The sequence below is a fragment of the Triticum urartu genome, chromosome 5A (assembly GCF_056163025.1).
Source record: "Triticum urartu cultivar PI428250 chromosome 5A, HENAU_Tu73, whole genome shotgun sequence".
Taxonomy (NCBI): Eukaryota; Viridiplantae; Streptophyta; class Magnoliopsida; order Poales; family Poaceae; genus Triticum; species Triticum urartu.
The window spans coordinates 162,691,018-162,715,994 of record NC_141877.1 but is presented as its reverse complement, the minus strand read 5'-3'; the positions used below and the strand labels follow the sequence as shown (position 1 = coordinate 162,715,994).

Below are 24,977 nucleotides of genomic sequence, written 5' to 3'. Positions count from 1 at the left end.
CTGCGGGCACCACTCGTCGTCGCGCACCCTAGTCGGCAAGGCTTTCCGCAGCGGGTTCTACTGGCCCACGGCACTCAACGACGCGGCTGAGCTGGTGAAATCCTGCGAGGCCTACCAATTCCACGCCAAGCAGATCCACCAGCCGGCTTAGGGCCTCCAGACTATCCCGCTCTCATGGCCGTTCGCGGTCTGGGGGCTGGATATCCTGGGCCCACTCCCTCGAGCGCCTGGAGGTTACCGCTACCTCTACGTCACCATCGACAAATTTACCAAGTGGGCGGAAGTGGAAGACATCCGCACCATCCCAGCCGGGTCAGCAGTCAAGTTCGTCAAGGGCCTCGTAAGCCGATTTGGGGTCCCTAATCGTATCATCATCGACAATGGCTCACAGTTCACTAGCGGTCTCTTCAAAACATATTGTGCTAACCTTGGAACGCAGATCTGCTACACCTCCATGGCGCACCCCAGGAGCAACGGCCAGGCCGAACGCGCCAACGCGGAAGTCCTGAGAGGTCTCAAGACTAGGACCTTCAAGAAGAAGCTCGAGGCCTGCGGCAGGGTCTGGCACGACAAGCTCTAGTCTGTGTTGTGGTCCATCCGCACCACCGTCACCAGGCCAACAGGCGAGACCCCGTTCTTCCTCGTCTACGGAGCAGAAGCGGTTCTCCCACATGAGATCAGGCATCGCTCCACGCGGGTCCTGGCGTTTGATGAAACGCAGCAGGAAGCCATGCTGGGGATGGACCTCGTGCTAGGGAAGGAACGCTACCGTGAAGCCTCGCTCCGAGCTGCGAGGTAACAGCAGGCGCTGCGGCGGTACCACTGTCGCAGCGTCCGCTCCAGGACGCTCGAGCTGGGTGATCTTGTCCTGAGGCGGGTGCTCTCCAGGGAAGGGCTGCACAAGCTCTCACCCATGTGGGAGGGACCTTTCGGGCCGCCCATGTCTCCAGGCCTGGCGCCGCACACCTAGAGACGCAGGACGGGATCCCCATCCAGAACGCCTGGAACATCCAGCACCTCTGGATGTTCTACCCATGAAGCAAGGCCTGGTGCCTGTGAAGCAAGGCCCAGTGCCCTGTGAAGATCTCTGCTTGTGACACTCTCACGTAATAATGAGTGGGGCTATACACGCCCCGGAGTCCCAGGAGTGCCGCCCTCGGGCCTCGAGGGCTCCCTCCCACGTCTTAGTGGTAGCACTTAGCTCCGCGCTAGTGAGAAGACAAGAAGACTAGATTGGATGCCAGACGCGGCTTTTCATTTGCTTTCCGCAGTTGGTTTGCCCCTTTTTAGTGAGAATTTGCTTTCTGGTGTTCCTTCCTGGCCTGGTTCCATTGTCCTTGTTGCCTCCTTTTCTACCCTCGGTTCCTTGTTTTTGACCCGTACTCTCCCTCGCATGCCTCGCGAGGGGGCTGGACAGGCGCCCTCGTGAGCGTTTTCGTTTTCCTATTTTTCGCAAGGCACCCTCGCTCGAGTTCGCAAGCTGGCGCACCCCTCTCAATCCGTGCCCCCGGGTACCGCGATGCGAAGCACTGGGTCATAGCCGGCAGCGCCTGCGACCAGGATTCGGAAGGATAAGAATTTCCTAACAATTTTTTGCAGTTCCCAAATGCCTTCCGAGCACAGGAGGCCTCGCGAGGCACTAGGGAATGCGTGCCTCGGGAGGCAGAAACTACTTCAGGCGCATCAAGCTAAGTTATTCCTACGCGCCTACATGAAACGTTGACGCTGCAACATGACACAAGAATGATAAACATAGCACATCCACTTAGAAATCATAGTAGTTGCAAGCCCCAGCGGGGCCCCATACTTGTCTCTCTCTTAATGCAGGAAGGAAAGGAAGAACGAAACAAAAGCGGAACGTGCTCACGCGGCAGGTCGCGAGGACGGGCCCGTGGCGCTCTTCTGAGCTCAGTCAGACCCCTCCTCGCACTTCACTAAAGCGCGGCGACGAGACGACCCACTGCCACCTTCGAAGTGGGCGCAACGACGTGGCGGCTGGTCGTAGCCACCGCTGCTGGAGCTGTCGCCGAAATAAGAGTCTCCGTAGCTGGACAAGCCATGGCCGGCACTGAGGGCAATCCCGCCTTCACTCTCATCGCGACCATCGCTGAGGCCGAGCACCTCACCACCGTCGTTGTCCTCGGGGCAACACCCGACGTGGCGGCCATCTTCCCCAAACACCCTCACATAGAGGGTCGCGTTGCCAACGTACTTGAAGTGGAGGGAGCACCGTAGGCCCAGGCCGCACGCACGGGCAAACGTCTACCAGCCGCGGGTCAGGGTTGCGTTGCCTGCGGCGGAGACCTCGACCGCGACCCACGAAGCCTTGCTGCAGCAGCCATCTGCTTGCAGCCAGAGACTGCCTGGACCAATGGCTGGCAGCTCGCCGCCAAAGAAGCGCGGGAGCTGAAGCCGAGTGTCGGCCGGGTTCTCAGACCACACGACGAACTCCCGCATCACTTCCGTAGAGTGGAAGTGCGGCCTGGGTGGCCGCACGACCATGGTGCGCCTCCCTTCATCGACGGGGCTCCCACGACTCGGGTGACCACCACCACGCAAAGAGGCGCCACCGCCCATGAAGGGCCGCGGCGAGGGTTACGGTGTGCTTGCGGGGACGGCCGCGCCCCCTCTTGGGTGGCGGTGAGCTGGGCCCCTCCTGGCGAGCCTTCCCCTTCTCCGTAGCCGAGAGCCTCTTCGCAGGCACCATGGGTGTCACTGCCGGCAGTGGAGCGAGGAAGAAGAAGGAGCGTGAGAAGCAAAGGAAGAGATGGGTGACAGGGGCTCCGCCCCCATCTTCCCATTTATAGCCAAGGGGAGGCCAACTGCCGGCCTCCACGATCTAAGGTAATAGTGATCTTTTTCTGCATGCAGCAAGGACTCGTCAAGTCGGGCAGTTGTCGAGGTGGCGTGGGGAAGCGGAGACGCCCACGTCCAATCAGTCGCCACGCGTCAAGTGGGGCCGCAGGCTATTGGGGCCCGCGGCGCTCTGCACTTGCCCTTTGGCTTCGCCTCGAAGCCAAGTCCGGGCGCGCCTTGGGTCCGGGGGCTACTGTCGGCGTTCTGGGAATGGGGGTCCCCAGACTTGCCTGCTTGCGGCCCACAGCGTGGCTCCACAAGCGGCCCTGTACGGCACATCTTCACAAGCAAACACTCAAAACCCTCGCGAGGGGCCAAGCCTCGCGAGGCGGATGACGTGAGACCTCCTCAGGGGCGGCCTCACCAGGCTGGCTCGCGAGGAGCGGAGAGATCAAGGCAAGGGACACCTCACGAGGTTTGAGTGACGCAAGCCATGTCGACTGGAGCCGGGCAGGCGCCAAGCGGGTGCCAGCGCGCAGTGTCCTTGTTTCCTCTCTGGTGCTAAAGAGGCAAGCGCAGGCGAGGAGTCCCGAGGCATCAGGCAAAGGTTTCCATATTGGTGCAACAAGACCAAGACCAGCAGGACAGCCGGACGGAGGTCACCGTGGAGCCCAAGACAGCGTCACCACCAGAGCCTTTGGCAGGCGAAGACTACTTTTGTCAGGATAGCTTGTACTAGTTGTCCCCCTTCAAATTGTTCGTTGTGGGATCCCTTCCCGTCTAAAATTTAGGAAGAGGACCCAGGCCTCCATATATAGGACTAGCCACCACCGTAGGAGGGGAGAGATCATCTGGTCTCATATCACCTCATCTTGGACCGGATCCATGCCACCAAGCCACCACACTCACCAAGCACAAGAGCACCTCTCCTCAGCAGGTTGTTCTTCCCTTGTAACTGTTCATCCTCAGCCCAAGAGGAAATCCTCCACACCACACTGGAGTAGGGTATTACACCACATCGATGGCCCAAACCAGTATAAAATCTTGTGTCTCTTGTTCTTCGGGTTCGTCGAGCCAGGCCGTGAGATCATGATGTGTGCGAGTTAGAGAGGTGGAGAGATCTTCGTGTGCACCCCAGAGTTCGAACCTCAAGGTTTTTGCCGGAACCCGAAATCCGACACCCGCGCCATCTTCCTTGGTAGCTCGCGCGTACCATATCCCCCCACTCACTGCTCGGCCACACACGTCATTTTCTTCGCTCGCCCACCTGAATCCACTTCCCCACTGGCTTGCAGGGACTGAAAACCCCACTCACTCAGCGCCCTAAAAAACCCTATGGCACTAACACGCAGAGCCGCAACTGGAATTCCCTCCCTGGTGTTCTCTTGCAGCAGATCTGTAATTGTATGGACCTCCTCAGCACCGTCCGTCTAGCCGCATGCTCGTTGTCTTTGTAACGTGTACTCGTCTGCAACCGGCCGGCTCTTTTCAATACACCCTGCTTGCTGATGCCCGATCCTCGCAGGTGGCCCAGACACCGACTTGACAATCCTACGGAGGTTGCCGTGGTGCCCCTCGACATGCTACCACTACCCATCCACCTGTCCTTCATGCGCGACCACTACTGGGCGGGCATGAAGGCCAACTGGATCGTCCTCATCCACCAATCTGGTAGTATGTGGCGGCTCGTGGATATCTACACCCAGCGAGAGATCACCCTTCCATCGTTGGATACCGCCGCCATCGAGCCTCGCGGCCCACCGGACACTCCTACCTACTACGCACAAGACGCGTCGAGCTTTTGGCTCGACCTCTGTTTGCTAAAGGTTGTAATCTGCGAAGTTCCCACACCATCACAAGACTTCATTGATTACAAGCTCATTGCCGTGTTCAACATGGGATTAGTCTATCTGGAATCCGGTCGCTATACATGGTTATGGCTCATCGTCGATCCTCTTCACCCAACATTTTTGTCTGATGCTATAGTGTATGATGGCATCGTTTATGCGGTCGACGCACAGACTAGCTGCCTATACTAGTGGAATCTATCGTCGTGTAATTGTTCTATCTCATCTCCTCTTTACCTTAAAATACGACTGTCTGTTCATTGTTACAAATTTATAATATATAGTATGTCTATAACCACATCATAGCTATATGTTCCTCTCATTTCCTAGATTTTTATGACCACACATGTTATTCTTAGAGTTGATATGAGAACAATTCGCATCTAATGATTATCGGAATAGATATTATGAGTATAACCTCATGATTGCTATATGTTACTATCATTTCCAGGATTTTTATAACAACGCATGTTATTGCTTAGAGTTGATATGATAACTGTGCTATGGTAGAATATGAGTAGGCCCTGTCATATCTGTTTTCCTCTCATTGTTACATGATGTTTGAACCATGATATATTGCTAGAATATGAAAGCCATTGGCTTATTTTTTTTAACTTGGGCTATGATTATGACCACGACATTGCAATTCTCTGTCTATGATATGTGTCACTGTTATAATAATCTTAATTCCACACATACTCTGAACATGATTGTTTACTTTTGTTCTTTTGGTCTCCAATTTGAATTGTTGCAGCAGACACAAATGCGCTAGCCTTCACGATTCCAGGACCTGGAATCATACCAGCCGATGCGTGGTGGTTTATCGCTCGTTCAGCTGACGGCGATCATTTGATGCTCATTTGCACGTACCAAATTGACCAAACCATTTCATCAAACCACATGTAGTACAATGCCTGGGTCGTTTGTGACATTGATGGCTATGGCTACTTCGTGTTTGAGAAAGATTCCAGCTACGTTGGGCCAGGCGTATTCAACTGGAGGCCGGTTTACAGCCTCGGCAACCACTCCATGTTCCTCGGGCTCAATTATCCGATCATCCAACCAATCATCGATCATATCATCGGTGATGATTACCGTGCTATGCAACTTCCATTCGCCAGGGGGAACTGTGTTTACACATCATACCATGGGTTTCATGAATCACCATATCCAGAGATTCGTCAACACAGCTTGTTGCCAGATAATCTTCAGTGTGTGAAAGGCATCAAGCTTCCATGCGATGGATGGCTTTTGCAAACCCGACATGCAGCGATGTGGTTCATGCCAACAGCAAATATGCACAACTTGATTCGTACTGATATCTAGACTGAGCCATGTGTCCTGCTGCTGTAGCATGATCCTCTTTTGTTGGATATTATGTATTGTTCTTAGTTTGAAGCACTCCTACGGTTAGAAGGATAGATACCTTTCTGGGATCAAGTGCATCCTAACTCACCTGTGTAGGAAGTACTGATAGTGATGATGAAGATGTTGTGCAGAAGCTACACATATATATATATATATAGGATGGGTCTATTATGATAACACCCTCTAAGATTCTTATCCTGATAATACTGCTTATTCTGATAACACCGCATCTGACCCGACCCGCCTCAAAACAAGAAACAAAAAAAAAGCCCTCGCCCCGCCCCACCTGCCTCCTGCCGACAACAGCCCCCCACCCCGACCCACCTTCTCCCACCTCCCTCTGCCGCTCCAATTCCATCCAGCCCGCCCCCACCCCCACTCCCCGGCGGCTACATTTCGATGGATCTGGCAGCATCCAGACCAGTCGTCCCCTAGCCACCTTCCTCTCGCACCAGAACGGGCCACAACCCCTTCCTGGATCCCCGACGGTCGCTTGCCCCTCTGCCCCAAACCATCGTCGGTTAGGGACCAAGGCGCCGCCGGTCCTGGCGAGCACCACCACGCACCCGCCGTCCACCCCACGCCATGGCTCCGCTCCCGACTCCCTGGATCCCTGGTGACCTCCTGCTGGCTGCCATGGCTGGATCCATCCTTCCCACCCCTGGATCCGCAGCGGCCCTGCATCACCGACCTCCGCCTGTCCCGCGCCGGCGCCCTTGGATCCACAGCGGCCCTGCATCACCGATCTTCCTGGCCCTTCGTCCGCTGGATCCACCAGCCCCGCCACCTTCCACCATGTCAACGCCGCCGGGGGGCAAGGTCTTCCCCTCCCTCTCTGGCAGGGCGGCCCCATCGAGCAACTCCCTTCCCCTATCGCCGGCGTGGCTGCAGTACACTCCTTGCTCGCTACAGTCCGCACGGTGGTCTCTGATCCGCGGCGTGCAGTGCACCTCGCCGTGCGGGTGCGGTTTAGAAGAGTTTTTTCGTTTTATTCTCGATTTTGCTTATGCAGTTCTGCTAGATCCCGCGAGCAGTGCGCCGCACCCCCCGATGTGCTTCATCCATGGCCACCCCGCGCGATCTCAGCGAGCAGGTCAACTTTGTGCTGGACCTCCTTGGGTGGGCAAGTGGACTGCACGGCGCATGGCTAGCGGTGGTGCTCGGGCGGCGCCTCATGCAGCTCCTTCCTGTACCGGCTTCGTGCCCAGTGCGGCTCAGTTGGCGCTGCCATGCAGCTCGGGAGGTACCCCCTCGACGACGGTTGACCATCCCATTCCTCCCCCAAAAATTTGTGCCATAATTTTATTTTGCTTTATATTTTGCAGTGGAGCTCGCATGGACGTGCAATGTGGAAACATGTGTGAAGGAGAAAAAAAGGATATCATTGTTTTTCTGAAGTTCGGTTTTATTGTTTGAGAAAACACTTGTGTATGATGCGAGCTGGCTGTGTGCTAACATGTGTCGGAGGTTCACTTTCTTGCGTTCAAGAGGTTCTCTTTATATTCCTTGGGAAAAAATGCTGAGAAAAACAGTGCAATTTTTTTTGACAAAAAAGAAACCATCGGTTCGGCTTTGAAGACAAAAAAGGCAATACTCCGACGAGTGACATGACTATATCTTTTTTTCCCTTCGATGCAGTTCATCTCTTGTGTCTAATGCACAAAAAATCAAAAAAGAAATGTAATTCGCTTGTATCGCCCATGTGGTACATGCTTTTCCTTCCACACGAAAACTAAACAAAAAAATGTAAAAGAACAGTACGTAGTAAAAGGACAACAACCAAAAACAATGAAGAAAAAACAGAAATGCAATTGATCTCATCGTGTTTAATGGTCCACTTTTCCTTTTGGTATTTTTCAAAGGGATATGAAAAAAGAGAGGTTCAAACGGCGTGCAACAGCAGTGCACACTTTGAAAAATAAAACCTAATGTGGTTGACTAATGTGATTGTGGATGTGTGAGTGTAGCTGTGTGAAAATAATAAATGGCTATGTATATTTTGAACCTCACTTTGATGTCTCACGCAGTTTCCTATAAAAACCTATATGTGGTTCACTCAGTAAACAGAAACGAAAAAGATCTCAAAAAGAAGCTCACTTCTTATTAGATATAGTTCAATCGGTCAGCCCCATACGGTCCACCTGCCTAGTCTATGCGCATGAAAAATAATAAGTATGAAAAAAGCAATAAAATCTTATGTGGTTTACTTTTCGTAGTGTCGAGGTTCACTTTCGATAGTGTTGCGGTTCACTTACACCTCGACGTGAAGCGTGCTCTACTTCCTCATCATGGAAAATTTACGTCCGACAAAAAAGTTATGCAAGTCGCTTGCACGTCCGATGCAGTGCGGTTTTCAGTATGAAGCAGTGCGGTCGGCCGTATGATGTTGTTCATCTCGGAAGTGCAAAAAAATTGTTACGGAAGCGAAGAAAAGTAATGTGGTTCACTTCTTGATAGTATTGTGGTTCATTTACACCCGATGTGAAGTGCACTCTACTTTCTTGTCCTTGAAAAAAATTACGTTTGAATAAAATAAACCATGCAGTTCTCTAACACGTCTGATGCAGTGCGGTTTTTCGTCCGATGCAGTGCGGTTTTTCGTCCGATGCAGTGCAGTTTTCAGTCGGATGAAGTACCCATGTCGATTAAGGTGTCGCGAAAAAACAGAGTGTCTGCATTTCGGTAAATTTAAAACTGCTCTTAAACCGTAAGGAATTAGAGAGAGTGTTCTACATGAAAAAGTTGCGTCTCGTCGATATCTTTCCAATGGCATATCATTTAAATCATTTCGACAACCGATTTGTAAAAATTTCGTGAAAAATGGCCACTGTCACTCGTCGTCCATCGTATGATTTTTAAAATTAACTTAAAACCACGAGGAATCTCAAAAACATTTCAACATATGAAAGTTGCGCCTCATCCATAGATTTTCAACGGTATATTACACGCCTCGTTTCGACAAATGGTGAAAAAACTGGAGGGAAAACAATACCGAAAATTTTAAAATTTTGAAAAACAGAATTCCGCGATTTAGTAAATTTGAAACTGATCTTAAACCGTAACGAATTATAGAAAACAATAGTTACGAAAAAGATGCGCCTCGATGATATCTATCCAACGGTTTATCATTTGCCTCATTCCGACGAGCGATTTAGAAAAAAACGTGAAAAAACGATCGCAGCCACTCTTTGTGAGCCGCATCATTTCTGAAACTGCTCTTAAACCGCCGGGAATCTCGAAAAGTGTTCAACATGGAGAAGTTGCGCCTAACCTGTAGCTTTCCAACGGTATATTACACGCCTCATTCCGATAAACGGTTAAAAAATTAGAGCGAAAACAGTACCAAAAAAACACTACGCGCAGTTTTTTTCGACGCGAAGTTCACTAGTCTCTGTAATGCCGTGCTCTTGCTAAAGAAAGTGCAGTGCCCTCGCGTTGAGCATGCAGTGCGGAAGTGTTATCAGAATAACTATATCATCCCCGCCTCCTGCCTCCCTCCGTCGCCGGGGCTCCTTCTCTGGGGTAGTGATCCCCGCAAGGTGCTGCCTCCCCGGACCTCTTCGCCAGACGTCCACCACAAGCAGGAGCTGCATCAATGGCGCCGCCTCCCAAGAACATGCTAGTACGCCACCCATGAGAGGAAGAAGAAGAAGTCAGTACACTGGAGGTAATGTCTGCTTTCCACGTTTGTGTCAGTACATCAGTCCTGCTATGAAGAAGAACTTGATCAGTTCATTACACCCCTGCCACTCGATGCACAATTTGGATGTCAAGGTTACTGTCAGTGCCTCTAATATGCTAGCTTCAGTTCAAAGCCAAAAAACATAAACTTATGCATCAGTCCAAGTAGCTACTAGGCTTTATATAAGGTTCAACTACCACTGCAAGTTGTATGGTGTTATTTCTAATAGTACATGTCGTGTAGTTGCATCAGTTCGAACTAGTGAAAGAATGTTGTTGAAAAAATATACACTTGTTACATAGTAAGTTCAATGATACATAAACTAGGAGTACTTCTAGTGTAGTTGCATAAGTTATAGATGAACAAAAGAGAAGACATGCATCAGTTTTATATATATCCATACACCTCTGAAGTTCAATGTTCAGTTTACAAACAGTGCTAAAAATAGTACATCAGTACATCAGTGTTGAACATGTACGTTCATCAGTTCAACTGAAAACGAAACCAGATACAAAATAGAGAACAAAGTTTAAATAACGGCCAGCGATGCAAGTTCAACTTGTACATTGCCTTCAGTGCATGACATGTTACCCATAGCATGTATACGAGAAAAATGCAGAAAAGATTAATCCCAAAACTGTTGAATTCATTGCAGAAGCATGCAAGGTGGCACACGCAGTGAGAGTTTGATGAGCCAAGAAGATATGGGGCACCACCTGGTTGGGTAACACCAAAAATACCCCCTAGATACTTCAACAATACAGGCAGATTTCAAGATACACTGGAATCATCAGAAGCATGGACAGGTTCTTCTATGCAGCAAACACAAATATCTAGGAATACAAGCTTTGTCACTACTGGGTTGCAACAAGGCCAACAATATCCACAACAACAAATGTTTTCCTTCCCTAGCGCATGCAGAAAGCCAAGGATAGGAAGCCGTGGATGGGTTGCAACAAGTCTTCCACCAGTCGCTCTGTTGGCATCAATCATCTGTGCTGCAAAAGCGGTTGCGACGGGAAGACCAGGCCAAAGAGACAGAAATTTTGGCTGCTCTAGCAGGTTCCAAAGTACAAGATATGAGCCATATAGACAGGAGCAACCTCACAACGAATCTGAGGGGAGCCGGCCATACAATGAGAGACGGAGATCTTCATCAACATTGCTCCCTCCAAGAGATGCATTGCTGCATGTGACAAGGGTGACACCACCCGCGCCCATACACCAGGGTGAACGGCAAACACAGGAGGCAACGAAAAGCTATACACATGTAAGTATCCATATAGAAAAAACATACAAGCACAGTCCCATGCCATGGTATTGTGACCACCCCATCTAACATTTTCATAACTGCGTTTTTGTTTGCTCACTATTGCATGCAGCCACCTAACATTGAAGCTTAATTATGTTCTGCCAAGACTAGAGATGCGCTTTGAAACTTTCGAAGAAACAAAGAACTTCTACAACGTCTATGCGAAGCACGCATGTTTTGCTGTCAGGAAAGGCCCCAAGTTTAAGACCGGAGCCTACCTTTATTGCACGTGCAATGGAGTATATGAATCAAAGGTGTCTGAAGCAAATAGACAGCGGCACAAAATGACAGCCAGGACTAACTGCGGGGCTAAAATGAGGCTGAAGAAGGAAAAGGATGGAACATTTATCATAAAAGAGATAGTCTGGGAACACAACCACAGGCTACAGCTCACTCTGCAAATGCTTGTCTTCTTGCACTCCCACAAAAACTTTGACAAAACAATCTTGGAGTACGTTAAGTACCTGCAGTTCAAAGGCATTGATCACGCGCAAATCATGAGCATACTGGGCGGTGATGACCCTGGTAGCTACTTCCTCGAAATGAATTCCAAAGACCTGATTAACCTGTAAGTACAAACTTGTTCTCCTCCCATAAACCGCCTCCGTCTTTTTTTCTCTGTCAGTACAAACATATTACGCAACGCATGACCTGACACCAGTTCAACATGCATTTTTGAATGAACTTTTAATATGCAGGAAAGCAAAGAATTCAAGAATGGATGATGTGGACGATGTCCTGAAGACTGTCAACTTCTTTAGGGAGATGAAAGCTATAAACAGGGAATTCTTCTGTGACATGCAACTCAATGAGTCCGACAGAGTTAAGAACATATCCTGGGCGAATGCAAGCTACCGAGGGGCCTTTCAGGACTTTGGTGACTGCGTAACATTTGACACCACATATAAGACCAACAAGTACCATATGCCACATGGGGTGTTTGTCGGTACTAACAACCACTTACAGACTACATTCTTTGGTTTCGACCTGATAAGAGATGAGGATGCAGATTCATTCAGATGGTTGTTCAAGACATTTTTAAGGTGCATGAGAGGGAAGGCTCCTACATGCATCCTCACAGGTACAACCGCCAAAACCACCCCTAACCACCCCCCTCCCCCAAAAAATTAAAAGGAAAATAACACAGTAAAAATGTTGTGTCAGTTCTATTTGTATATATGCACCACCATCTGCTGACCACTCCACGTCTCTTTTCTCATTACCAGACTAGTGCCCGGCAATGGCTTCAACGATCCCAGATGCCTTCAAGAACACAGTACACAAGCTGTGTCGCTGGCACATTATGAAGAAGTACATGGAACACCTCGCATACCTGTACAACCTGCACGAAGACTTTAAGGATGAATTCACATCAATCCTCAACTAGCCCCTCATGCCAACTGAGTTTGAGGCTGCCTGGAAAAGGCCGATGGATAAGTACAACCTCCACGATGATGCCACGATGGTGGGCATGTGGAATGAGCGTGAGAGATGGATATCAGCCTACTTCAAAGAAATTTTCTGCGCCAAAATGACATCCACACAGCGAAGTGAGAGCATGAACTATGTGCTCAAGAAGAACTTCATAAGTGAGAGACAAAACCTACACCAGTTTGTCAGCCAGGTAAACTCTTGCGTCAAAACCAGGAGGCAGGCAGAGAATCAGGAGACAATGGGTAACCGGGTATAGCTCTATCACCTGTCGTAAGACAAAAAATAACATGCTTACTAAAGTAAAACTTTATTAGTTAGTGTAAGTGCATCTAGTGCCACCCCTAGTTGGTTTTGGAGTATTGATGACAAACCTAGTTAAGGGACTAATGTGTTTGTGAGAATTGCAGGATAACACAGGTAGAAGTCCCTCATTGATTCGGTTTTACTACCAGAGATGACCCCTAAAAATGTATGAAGACATTGAAGTCAAAGGTGGTATATGAAGATATTCACATTGAAGACTATGACAAAAGAAGACACGTTATGAAGCCTATGGAGCTCGAAGACTTAGATCTTTCGTAGTTCTTTTTCTTTTGTGTTGAGTCATAGGAACCACCGTACTGTTAAGTGGGGTCCAGGAGAACCAGTCAGAATGACTGAAGTGATGCCTAAACCAAAAACCTATGTCTTCGAGTGAAGACAATGAGAGCGAATCTTGTCCAGAGCCGGACAAGTCAGCTTTGCTTGTAGCCCAAGTGAAGTTGCCATGAGAGTTTGAAATCTGACCGTTGAGACACGTGTCAGTTCCTTAGTGACCCAGGGTCATTTCGGACAAATCAGGTCGGGTTGCCAAGTGGCTATAAATAGCCCACCCCTTCAACCATAAACGGTTGGCTGCTCAAATTTCAGAGCACGGCTTTTGTCGTTTGAGAGCAACCCACCTCGAAGCCTTTGAGAGAAAATTCCTAGCGAGGAGAAAGCCCTAACCACCCAGAGCCAGAGTAAATTGGGCATCACTTAAGTCTTCTTGTCTGAGTGATCTGAAGACTTATTACACTTGAGGACTGTGCATCCTCCAGACGGTTAGGCGTCGCGTTCTGAGCATCCAAGAGACATTGTGGATTGCCAGTGAACGAAGTCTGTGAAGGTTTGGGAGTCTACCTTGAAGACTTACCAGAGTGATTGGGCGAGGACTATGTGACCTTAGCTCAAGGAGAATACGGTGAGGACTTGGTGTCCTGAGCTGCGTGTTCAGGATTGGGTGTCCGGGACTGTGTGTCCTAAGGTTTAAATACCTAGCCGCTCCAACCAGACGTACAGTTGTCACAGCAACTGGAACTGGTCCAACACATCATTGTCTTGAACGAGTCACTGGTTTCATCTTCACTTCCTTTTACTTACTGTTACTCATTGTGAAGCCATTGCATGCTTTCTATATCTTTTGTCTTCACAACGTAACTGTATGATTTGTTTGGCTTCATAACTTCTTCCTACCTGATCCTTATTACACTGCAGCTACTTGTCATTGTGCTTTCACTCTATTGAATTCTTGACCATGGCTTGCCTAGTGTAATCTAACTTCCGCTCCATAGTGATAGGCATATCTCTACTGTTTGTCTTCATAACTTCCACGTTTTGAAGACTTTCAGAAAAATCGCCTATTCACCCCCCCTCTAGTCGATATAACGCACTTTCAATTGGTACAGAGCAAGGTGCTCCCTTGTTCTGTGTGATTCGGTTTAACCAGCTGGAGTTTTAGCTATGTCGACTGCAGGGATAATTAAAGTCTCCGCTGCGTGCCCCGTCTTCGATGGAACTGAATATCCCTACTGGAAGAATAAGATGTGTATGCATCTTGAAGCCATTGACGTCGACCTGTGGTATGTCATCGAGAACGGCGTTCCCAAGGCTGGAGAAGGTGTCACTGCTGGTGATGTCAAGAAATTCGTTCAACTGGACTCTACTGCCAAGAACATCATCTGTGGTCATCTGACCAAAGGACAGTATGGCCGTGTGAGTGCTTTGAAGACATCCAAGCTGGTCTGGGACTGGCTCTCCAAGGTCAATGAAGGCATCTCAACCCAGAGAGATCAAAGAATCAGTGTCCTTCGCAATCTCTTCAACCGCTTCAAGCAAAATGACAATGAGAATGTCCAGCACACATTTGACAGACTCACTGACATCACAAATGAGCTTCAAGCCCTCGGCTCTACTGAGATCACCAAACATGAAGTCGTCAAGACGCTGCTGAGATCACTTGATAGTTCGTTTGACATCCTAGCCCTGATGATTCAAGAACGTCCTGATTTCAAGACACTCGATCCATCTGACATACTTGAGAGGATCAACACACATGAGTTTCAGCTTTCTGAGAAAAGAGATATCTACGGTCCAAACTATGGGCGAACTCGTGCCTTGAAGGCAAAAGCTGTTTCCTCATCTGAAGAAGAATTTGATAGCAGTTCTGATGATCCTGAAGACATTGGAAGGGAACTTGCAATGCTAGTGAAGAAGTTCCAAAAATTCACCAAGAAGAAAGGCTTCAGAAAGTCTTCACGATCAAGCTCAAGGAATGATGAAGCTTCTGCTCATGACTACAAGAAGAAAACATGCCACAAGTGCAAGAAAACTGGTCACTTCATCTCTGAGTGTCCACAGTGGGACAATGAGAACAGAAAGAAGAAGAAGAAGAAGAAGAGCAAGGAATATGACTCTGACGACAGGAAGAAGAAGAAATACACAAAGTCTTCTTCCAAGTCTTCCTCAAAGTCTTCATCACACAAGAAGAGCTCATCTGGCAAGGCACGTGCGTTTGTTGGCAAGGAAATGGATTCTGAGGAGGAGTCCGCTTCTGAGGAGGCAGAGGTGGAGTCTGAGGAGGAGTCTGATTCTGGCATTGCAAGTCTGGCTACAGCATACGTCGCCAAGTCCATCTTCAACACTGAAGACAATGATTTCATCACCGACACCGATGCAAATGACAAGGACTACTCCACTCCAACCTACTGCTTCATGGCACGCGGTGCCAAGGTAAACAAATGCACTACTCACTATCAAACATCTAGTGACGATGACTCTGATTGTGATTCAAAACCCAGTTACAAAACACTTGCTAAAATTGCAACTGAACAACAAAAGGCCATGGAACATATTCAAAAACTGTTAGACAGAAGCGATGATCTGTTGGGTGCTGAAATGACTCGATCTGAATCCGTAATTGAAGACATAAAAAATCTTCACATTAATATCAGGAACTTGAAGATCGTCTTGATACTCTCTCAACAACTCATGAAAAGCTTTCCTATGATTATCTTCAAAGGAAGCAAGAACTTGAGAAATTGAGAGCGGCTCATGAAGATCTTCAAAAGGAAAACGAGTCACTTCGCGCCGAACAGATCAGTTCCGTTCAGGAAGGATTTGAACCACCATGTCTTAAATGCATTGAGCGTGATAATGCTACTTCTGTTGTTGAATGTTCCACTGCTACTGCTGTTGCAATATCTTCAACTGTTGATGTGGTAACTAACCCCTCTGCTGAGGATACCACTGCTATTGCTGATGAGAATGCTAGGTTGAAGACATTGCTTGAAACAGGGATGTACAAAAGTCTTAAAGGACATCAGACATTATGTGATGTCCTCAAGAAGCAGATTCTGAACCGAAACCCTAGGAAAGAGGGTGTTGGGTTCGTAAGGAAAATAAATGCAGATGGCTCTTACTGGAAACCTGAGCCGTACCCCAAAACCAAGTGGGTTGCTGCAAAGGAACCTTCAGCAGATCCATCCAATTTATCTGGCTTCACTTGTGCTAACCCCATTATCATTGATGAATCCTTTGATGCAAACTATATACTGTTTAAGAATCAGAATGGTGAAGTGTTTGCCAGGTACATTGGTACCAACTGCAGGAATGGACCGCCTATGAAGAAGATCTGGGTTCCGAAAAAGTGTCGGGAAAATCTTCCTGTGAATGTCTTCATGACACCTCACTTGAAGAAGACAAACCTCAGACCAAAGGCTTCATACGGTCCAAAGGCTTCATACAAACAGAGGACTCACCTGAGTCACACTAACGCAAATGTTTTGCAGGGAAACTATACTCAGGCATATGAATATGAGAGCGGTTCATCAAACCGTCATGTTCATATGACCAAAAATTATTCTGCTTATTCTTATGAGTACTATTGTCCACCTGCAAGACTGTTTGCTAAGGCTTCAAAGCCAAAATTCTCAGATGCTGCACTTAGACTTATTGCTTCTAAGCCACCCTTGAAGATGTGGGTGGTTAAGAAGGCTTAACTCTCTTTTGCAGGGAAAGGTCTCCAGCAGAAAACCAAAATCTTCTGACGCTATTGCTGGGGACCTTAAAAATCTTGTAGGGCGCAAGATAAAATGCCCGAATGGCATCATTATGTACTTCGTTCCTGAATCGCATGCTACTCTCCCTATTAGTCCTAATCTGGATCTAAGTTTTCATAACCCACTGGTTCGTCAAATGTTTTTGCTTCACAATTCTCTTCGTGAAGCCTATCCCCCTAACTGCACTGTAGGGTACGACACCAGCGTCTTCAAAGTCTTCAGAATGGATTATTGACAGTGGATGTACAAATCACATGACTGGCAAAAGAAGCCTTCTTATGGACTCAACCTTACGTCCATCCGACAAGAGCCACATCACATTTGCTGACACTGGTAAAAATAAGGTATTGGGTCTAGGTAGAGTTGCAATCTCAAAGGATCAACACATGGATAAAGTCATGCTTGTTGAATCCCTTGGCTTCAACTTAATGTCTGTCTCAATGCTTTGCGATTTGAACATGCTTGTAATGTTTGGAAAATATCATTGCCTTGTACTAATGGAATCTGACAAGTCTCTAGTGTTTGAAGGGTATCGAAAAGATGATTTGTACGTGGTAGATTTCTCAGCAGGGCCATAGCTTGCAGTATGTCTTCTAGCAAAGGCTTCAGAATGCTGGCTATGGCATCGGAGACTTGGACATGCTGGCATGAGGAACCTCCACACCCTTGCAAAGAAGAAGCATGTTATAGGCATCGAGGGCGTCAAGTTCAAGAAAGACCATTTATGCGGTGCCTGTGAAGCAGGGAAGATGACGAGGGCAAAACATCCCTTGAAGACAATCATGACCACTACTCGACCCTTCGAACTGCTTCACATGGATCTTTTTGGTCCCACTCACTACTCAACTTTTACTACTACTGCTTGCCTCTATGGTTTTGTTATTGTTGATGATTATTCTCGATATACTTGGGTGCACATAATCCTTTACAAGACTGAAGTGCAGGATGTCTTCAGACGCTTCGCCAATCGAGCTATGAACAATTTTGGCGCCAAGATAAAGCACATCAGAAGTGACAATGGCACTGAATTCAAGAACACTGGCCTTGATACATATCTTGATACCTTGGGCATCACACATGAATTCTCAGCTCCGTACACGCCACAGCAGAATGGCGTCGTCGAACGCAAGAACAGAACACTCATTGAGATGGCCAGAACGATGCTAGATGAATACAAGACTCCAAGAAAATTCTGGACTGAAGCCATTGACACTGCATGCCATACAATAAATCGTGTTTATCTTCACAAGCTTCTGAACAAGACATCTTATGAGCTCCTTACTGGCAAAAAGCCAAATGTCAGTTACTTCAGAGTATTTGGCGCAAGGTGCTGGATCAAGGACCCACATCACACCTCAAAATTTGCACCAAAAGCACATGAGGGTTTTATGCTTGGATATGGAAAGGATTCGCACTCCTACAGAGTCTTCAATCTCTTTCATTACAAAGTGGTTGAAACAGTGGATGTGCGGTAGACAAATGGCTCACAAAGAGAGCAACTGCCAAGTGTGCTGGATGAAGTTCCATCCAGTGAATCAATCAAGCTAATGGGAACTGGAGAGATTATACCTTCTGAAGCTCATCCTGAAGAAGAACTTATCATTTCAGCACCTGATCAACATGAAGACATTGCTCAGCCTGAAGACATTCCTTCCAACAACGACAGTGAACATCAAGAGCAAAGTCTTCGTCTTGTACATCCTCGCGTTGCCAATGAAGTGCAGATTGAAAGAATAATTGATAGCATCAATGCACCTGGTCCACTCACTCATTCAAGGGCAACTCAGCTAGCAAATTTCTGTGGGCACTTCGCATTCGTCTCAATATCAGAACCCAAGAAAGTTGAAGAAGCCTTCATGGAACCTGAATGGATTCAAGCTATGCAAGAAGAGCTTCAACAGTTTGAGCTGAATAATGTATGGGAACTGGTTAAGCGTCCTGATCCACGGAAGCACAACATAATAGGCACCAAATGGATATACCGCAACAAGCAAGATGAGCATGGTCAAGTTGTCAGAAACAAAGCTCGTCTCGTTGCTCAAGGATATACTCAAGTGGAATGCATTAACTTCGATGAAACGTTTGCTCCTGTGGCTAGGCTTGAAGCCATACGCATACTGCTGGCCTATGCAAATCATCATAACATACTTCTATATCAAATGGATGTGAAGAGTGCCTTTCTCAATGGCAAGATTGAAGAAGAAGTGTATGTTGCACAACCGCCTGGCTTTGAAAATCCAAAACATCCTGACATGGTATACAAGATCAACAAGGCGCTGTATGGCCTCAAACAAGCCCCTAGGGCCTGGTATGACACACTCAAATACTTCCTGAAGAGCAAAGGCTTCATACCTGGTTCCCTAGATCCCACTCTTTTCACGAAGACATATGATGGTGAACTGTTTGTGTGCCAAATATATGTGGATGACATTATCTTCGGCTGCACAAATCAGAAGTACAGTGAAGAGTTTGGATATATGATGCAAGAGCAATATCAGATGTCCATGATGGGGGAGCTGAAGTTCTTCCTTGGTCTTCAAATACGACAACAACGCAATGGCATCTTCATATCTCAAGAGAAGTATCTCAAAGATTGCCTGAAGAAGTTCGGTATGCAAGACTGCAAAGGCTTCACAACACCAATGCCAGCCAAACATCATTTGGGTCCCGACGACAATGGTAAAGAGTTTGATCAAAAGGTATACCGCTCCATAATTGGTTCTTTGCTCTATTTATGTGCATCTAGGCCAGATATTATGCTTAGTGTTTGCATGTGTGCTCGATTTCAAGCGGCACAAAAGGAATCGCATCACTTAGCTGTGAAGCGAATTCTTCGATATTTGGCTCACACCCCAACTCTAGGATTATGGTATCCAAAGGGCTTAGAGTTTGATTTGGTTGGATTCTCAGATGCTGATTATGCTGGTGACAAAGTTGATCGCAAGTCTACATCAGGCACATGTCACTTTCTGGGACGATCACTTGTATGTTGGTCTTCAAAGAAGCAGAACTGTGTATCTCTCTCCACTGCTGAATCTGAATACATTGCTGCTGGATCTTGCTGCGCTCAGCTTCTGTGGATGAAGCAAACACTCAAGGACTATGGCATTCATCTGAAGCAAGTGCCACTTTACTGCGACAATGAAAGCGCCATCAAGATTGCCAACAACCCAGTTCAGCACTCGAAGACAAAGCACATTGAAATTTGTCATCACTTTCTCAGAGATCATGTTGTGAAGGAAGACATTGATATCATACACGTCAACACTAAAGAGCAATTGGCAGATATCTTCACCAAGCCCTTGGATGAGAAGAGGTTTTGCAAGTTACGGTGTGAGCTAAATATCCTGAAATCCTCAAATGTCCTGTGATCAGGCACACATCCTAACCCTTATGCATATTGATGACTTAGATGTGTAACACACGAAGTAAAGTATATCTTCAATCAATGAAGACATACATTCTAAGTGTGAATACATTAATGTGGAATTTGACTTCGGAGCGCCACGATAATTGTGCGCCGTGTCTGGGTCTAATACTTCCTATACGGTGGGTAACGCCACCACCAAATGTTCTATTTTGAAGTGTTTCACTCATGGCGTTACCTTGCAATGTCTTCACATTTGGTTTGGCTTCGAACTCAACATGTCTTCATGATTATCTTCACTATGTTGATTATATAGATATATATACTAGTGTTCTGTCCTCTACAGCATTCACTTATAGCTATGTCTTCTTGTTTGAATCTTTTGAACTAAGTGAATGTGATCGGACCCTAACCTCTCTATGCTCTCTATCTCAAAATTCTATCTCTCCAAGTCATATGCATTCTATTGAAACTGTCGAATGTCTTCTCTGTGTCCTTGTCAGCAGAAGACACAGAGACAACATTTAAGTCCGTTTTCAATGCTCATTTATCCACATGAAATCCGGAGAAGTAGGAACGACCACCCGACAATCCAGGCGTGCGTGGGACGTGGAACTGCCCCCAAAACCGCATGATGGCCACGTTCCTCAGATGCGAATCACCAGGGGCACCTAAGTAATAGCGCAGTGCCGCCCCTGCGCCTATAAATTCACACTTACCGCGGTCATTATCTCCTTCTTCCACCCTCGCACGAACCCTAGCGCCGCCGCTAGCTCTCGACGACGCCGGCGACGAAGCGCTTCGCTGCCGCAACCTCTCTGACACCGTCTTCACGCCGATCATGGACATCGTCCTCTCCACCGTCGCCGTAGGTGTCTTCCGTCGCCAAGTTAGGGCACGGAGGATTGAACTGCTCGGCATCATCTCCCACTCCGTCTAGCAGTTCCAAGTGTGGTAATTGAAACTTCTTTTTACAGCCCCTTTTGATCTCATGGTTCTGTCACTTTCTACCATAAGAAGTTTCTCTTCACATAAGTTAGATCTCTCAATCTACATCTCATAACATGCCTAGTATATTCACTTGTGCTTCATGAAGTAGTTAGATTCCTCACTTGTACTGATCTGTGGGTTCGTACAAATCTGGAACCAACTTCTTATCTATGAGTGAATGTCTTCGCACGATGAGGTCAATGTCTTCTAAACTGATTAATCTTCAAAAACCTTCTGAGAATGCATATGACCTCTTCTCCTTCCCTCGCACCTTAATGCTGTCACAGGTACATGTCCGTGGGAGAATCCTTTGGTTCTCATAGTCTGCATTCATTTGCAGAGTTCTTACAGCATCACATAAATTCTCCTGAAGCCAGTTCCTGTTGGTCCAGCAAAAGAAAACCTTTGAAGCCTTTGAATGTCTTGAAGCCTTCCAAGTTAAGGTTTATGGCTTCAGAAGCAGCAGCAAGGAAGGGGGGCAGACAGAGACGTGGAGGAACATCCAAAGATCTGCCTGATGAACTAGCAGAAATGTATAAAACAGATCCTGAAGAGAATTATGGGAAGCACAAGACCCGAATCCAATGGATTCGACGCTATTGGGCAAAACAGTGATTCAAATACCGCTTCACAACCCAAGAGTATGCTGAGAAAAGTGCCATCAAAAGACCGTGGGGAGACATCTTATACAAGAACCTTGTACCCAGGTCCAGAGATGAAGCTATTGCCCAAAGCTTCTATCCATGCATGGTTCGTGGGCCACAGCCTGATGATGGACATCCGTCGTCACTACTCTGGTGTCGTGACGACAATCTGTTCAAGCGCAACTTTCAGTTTGCCCAACAATCAGCGAAGCAGAACAAGAAGAAGTTGGGGTTAGACTTCAACCCTGGTCCCTCCGCACCAAGGGCAGATGGCACACGCGACGCAGAACCCAATCTCATCGGTCCGTATGCCAACCTTGAGGGCCTCATCACCCGCATCTTAGTCCAAGGGACTGCTGTGAATGACCCTCCAGCTGACTCTGAGTCTGATGAAGCTCCTACTGTACCGAAGCCAAAGCAGTCGAAGAAGCCAAAAGCTTCAAAGCCGCCCCCTTCACCAAAAATCTCAAGGGCGAAGCCATTGGCAACTGCACCTCCTGAAGACTGTGCAGTCTGAAGACGTATCCCGTGTCTCCAAGCCCCAGAAGGCGAAGATGCCTCAGCCACACACCGGCAAAGAACTCACAGCTGCTGCCATTCTGCGCAGCGAAGCCATTGATCTGTCAAGTGATGAAGATCTTGGAGATGACACTCTCGAGCAGCTCATCAAGAGCAAAGAAGAAGCTGAAATCTTCAACAATTTGCCTCTCTTTGATGTCGCCGTCATCCACAACTTCATCGACGAATGGTTTGCCACACCAAACATCAGCTTCGAAGATCTGCAGCTGCCCGTTGGCCTAAGCGTCGCCTTCCAAGGCGCTATTGCTTCAGAACTTGCAATTGCCCAGCGCATTGTTGAACTGAAGCAGAAAATTGATCATGAAAAGCCTCAGTTCAAGAAGCATATGGCCAAGCTCAGCGTGCAAGAAGTGAAGAGCTTCAAGGTCATGATGCACGAACTAAAGGAAAACTTTCTGAAGAAGCATGTAGAAGCTCAAGGTTCGCAGGAGCGAATGAAGTCTCTGGCAGACAGATGTGTGCAGGCCTACAATGAGGCCGAGAAGCGCAAGGCACATGGGCGTCCCGGCATCGACCCCAGGATGGCCGCGAAGAAGAAGCTTGCTATGGCTGAACCAGAGGCACCAAGGCTTGACAAGACGAATCAGTGCGACAGTAAAATGCCACCATCACCACCCCTAAGACGTGCAAGTGGGATTTAGCAGGTCATAAGTACAGCTTGACAAAACTAGTCAGTGCAGCAGTAAAAACATTTGACTTGGATGGTTAGTTCTCCCAGGCCACCACCCGCGCCACCCACTGAGCAGGTGCCACAAGGGACTACAAACGGCGACCCCACGCCACTACACCCACTACACCCACGCCCCCGACGAACCGCCTCCCACAAATCCACGTCGACGCACTGCAAAAAAACCCATTATCTTCCATCTCTCCCTCATTCCCACAAACCACCATTGCCGCTTGCAATTCCACTGCACACAAACCGCAAACTTCTCTCTCACAAGCCCACAGCCGCCGGAGGAGGGCGATGGCGGAGGAACCATCCGCCAAACATCATCAAGGCGAGCCGTCGGACAAGAGCAGCGACCTCGTCGACGTTCACGTCCCCGGCGAGAAGCGCGAGTACACCACATCACTCACAGGGGTTGAGCTCCACGGCAAGGAGACGCTGGAGATCCTCTGCACCAGCGAACAAGACAAGGTCGACGAGATGATCTCCAGGCTCTGGAGGAAGGCTGGCGGTAAGATTCATAAGATCATCGGCGTTGGTATGCACTACACCAGAGAAGATGAACCTCCCCAGATGGCAGCAGTCCTGCAGTTGTGCAGTGATGAGCTATGCTTGGTGTACCACATCGCAGCGGCCACAAAATGGTGAGCCACCCTACTCATTTGCCCTGTTTGGTTCATCTGTATTTTTAGTACGGTATCCTAAAAATTTCATCAAACTTGTTTCCCAACTAGATGTACTAGTGTGGTTTGTGAAAAGTGGATGCACTGCTGCATTTTCTCAAGTAGATACACTATAAATGTATTTTTGAACCTCATGCACCGGATTACTATTTGGAAAATATTGTGGAAGATTAATTTCTGAAGTTGATCGACTAGTGTAGTTTCTGAACTTGATCCAATAGTGTAGTTTATGTACTTGATGTATTAAAAAGATGTTTCTGAACTTGATGTAGTGAAGTATTTTCTGAATTTGATCTAATGTTATTTTCAATAGAAAATAAACTAAGGACTTGGTGAAGCACTGTTTATGTCTTATCCTATTCAACAAAAGTAAACTAAACTAGTACCAAAGCAGCACATACAACGTTGACTAAAACCATGTATAATCCAAAAAGAAGAAAAACATGATGTACTTAATTTAATTTTAGAACTTTGTTTACTAGTTTTTGAAGTACATTCATCCATTATTTATTGCCGGGGTTGCTGATCCACGGGCACCTATGGGACCGGCGGACCGGGTCCCTTTTGGTTCGGCGAGGGGCGGAGGTCGCGCAAAGAGCAGATCGAGGCAAAGCACGCGGGCGGTTGGTCGTGCGAGGAGTAAATCGAGGCGAAGCACGCGAGCGATTTACCCAGGTTCGGGCCGCACGGATGCGTAAAACCCTACTCCTGCTTTGTGGATTGGTATTGATTTCTAGCTCGGGAGCGAGATCGAGCGTGAGTGCGTGGAATTGCTGAACCCCTCTTTACGTTGCCCCGGGCCTCCTTTTATATGCTCAAGGGGTTACCGACATAGGGCAACGGAGGGCAAAAGTGGAAAAGGGTGCCGTGGGTAGGCACAGCTAGGTGCTGTAGTAGGCACAGCTAGCGGCTACAGTGTTATCATACCTAACCCTGACGGCAGGGGACAAGGGCATTAAATGCCCGTCTGTGTCGCCTAGACAGCACCGAAAGGGACCGCTAGGGACGCCACCGTCTTGCCACGATGGTTGTCTTGTCAGCGCCTGCGTGCCACCGCACGCCCCTAGCTGCACAGCCTCCTGCCACGTGCGCTTGGGTGAGGCCCCGGAGCGACACGTGGGTGGATGTGCTGGAGCGCGGGCGTGGAGTGGGGGCTTGCCGCGGCAAGCGCCTTGCCGCGGCCGTCGACTTGTCGCTTCCGGGAGCTTGTCGCTCACCGGGCCTTGTCGGGGCGCGTAGCGCGCCGC

The 24,977-nt window shown here is 48.0% G+C and overlaps 1 protein-coding gene and 1 long non-coding RNA gene across 2 annotated transcripts; both read left to right on the top strand.

Moving 5' to 3' along the window:
• The first annotated feature begins 6,304 nt into the window (after nt 1–6,304).
• LOC125532643 (uncharacterized) lies at nt 6,305–7,498 on the top strand. The gene is made up of 2 exons (XR_015604235.1): nt 6,305–7,254; nt 7,337–7,498. It is a non-coding gene; the product is annotated as an uncharacterized LOC125532643 (long non-coding RNA).
• A 3,620-nt stretch (nt 7,499–11,118) lies between these two features.
• Nucleotides 11,119–12,364, top strand: LOC147970677 (protein FAR1-RELATED SEQUENCE 5-like). The gene is made up of 3 exons (XM_087523559.1): nt 11,119–11,573; nt 11,704–12,048; nt 12,232–12,364. The coding sequence occupies exons 1-3, from the start codon at nt 11,119–11,121 to the stop codon at nt 12,362–12,364; spliced, it is 933 nt and encodes a 310-aa protein (XP_087379685.1).
• The last annotated feature ends 12,613 nt before the right edge of the window (nt 12,365–24,977 follow it).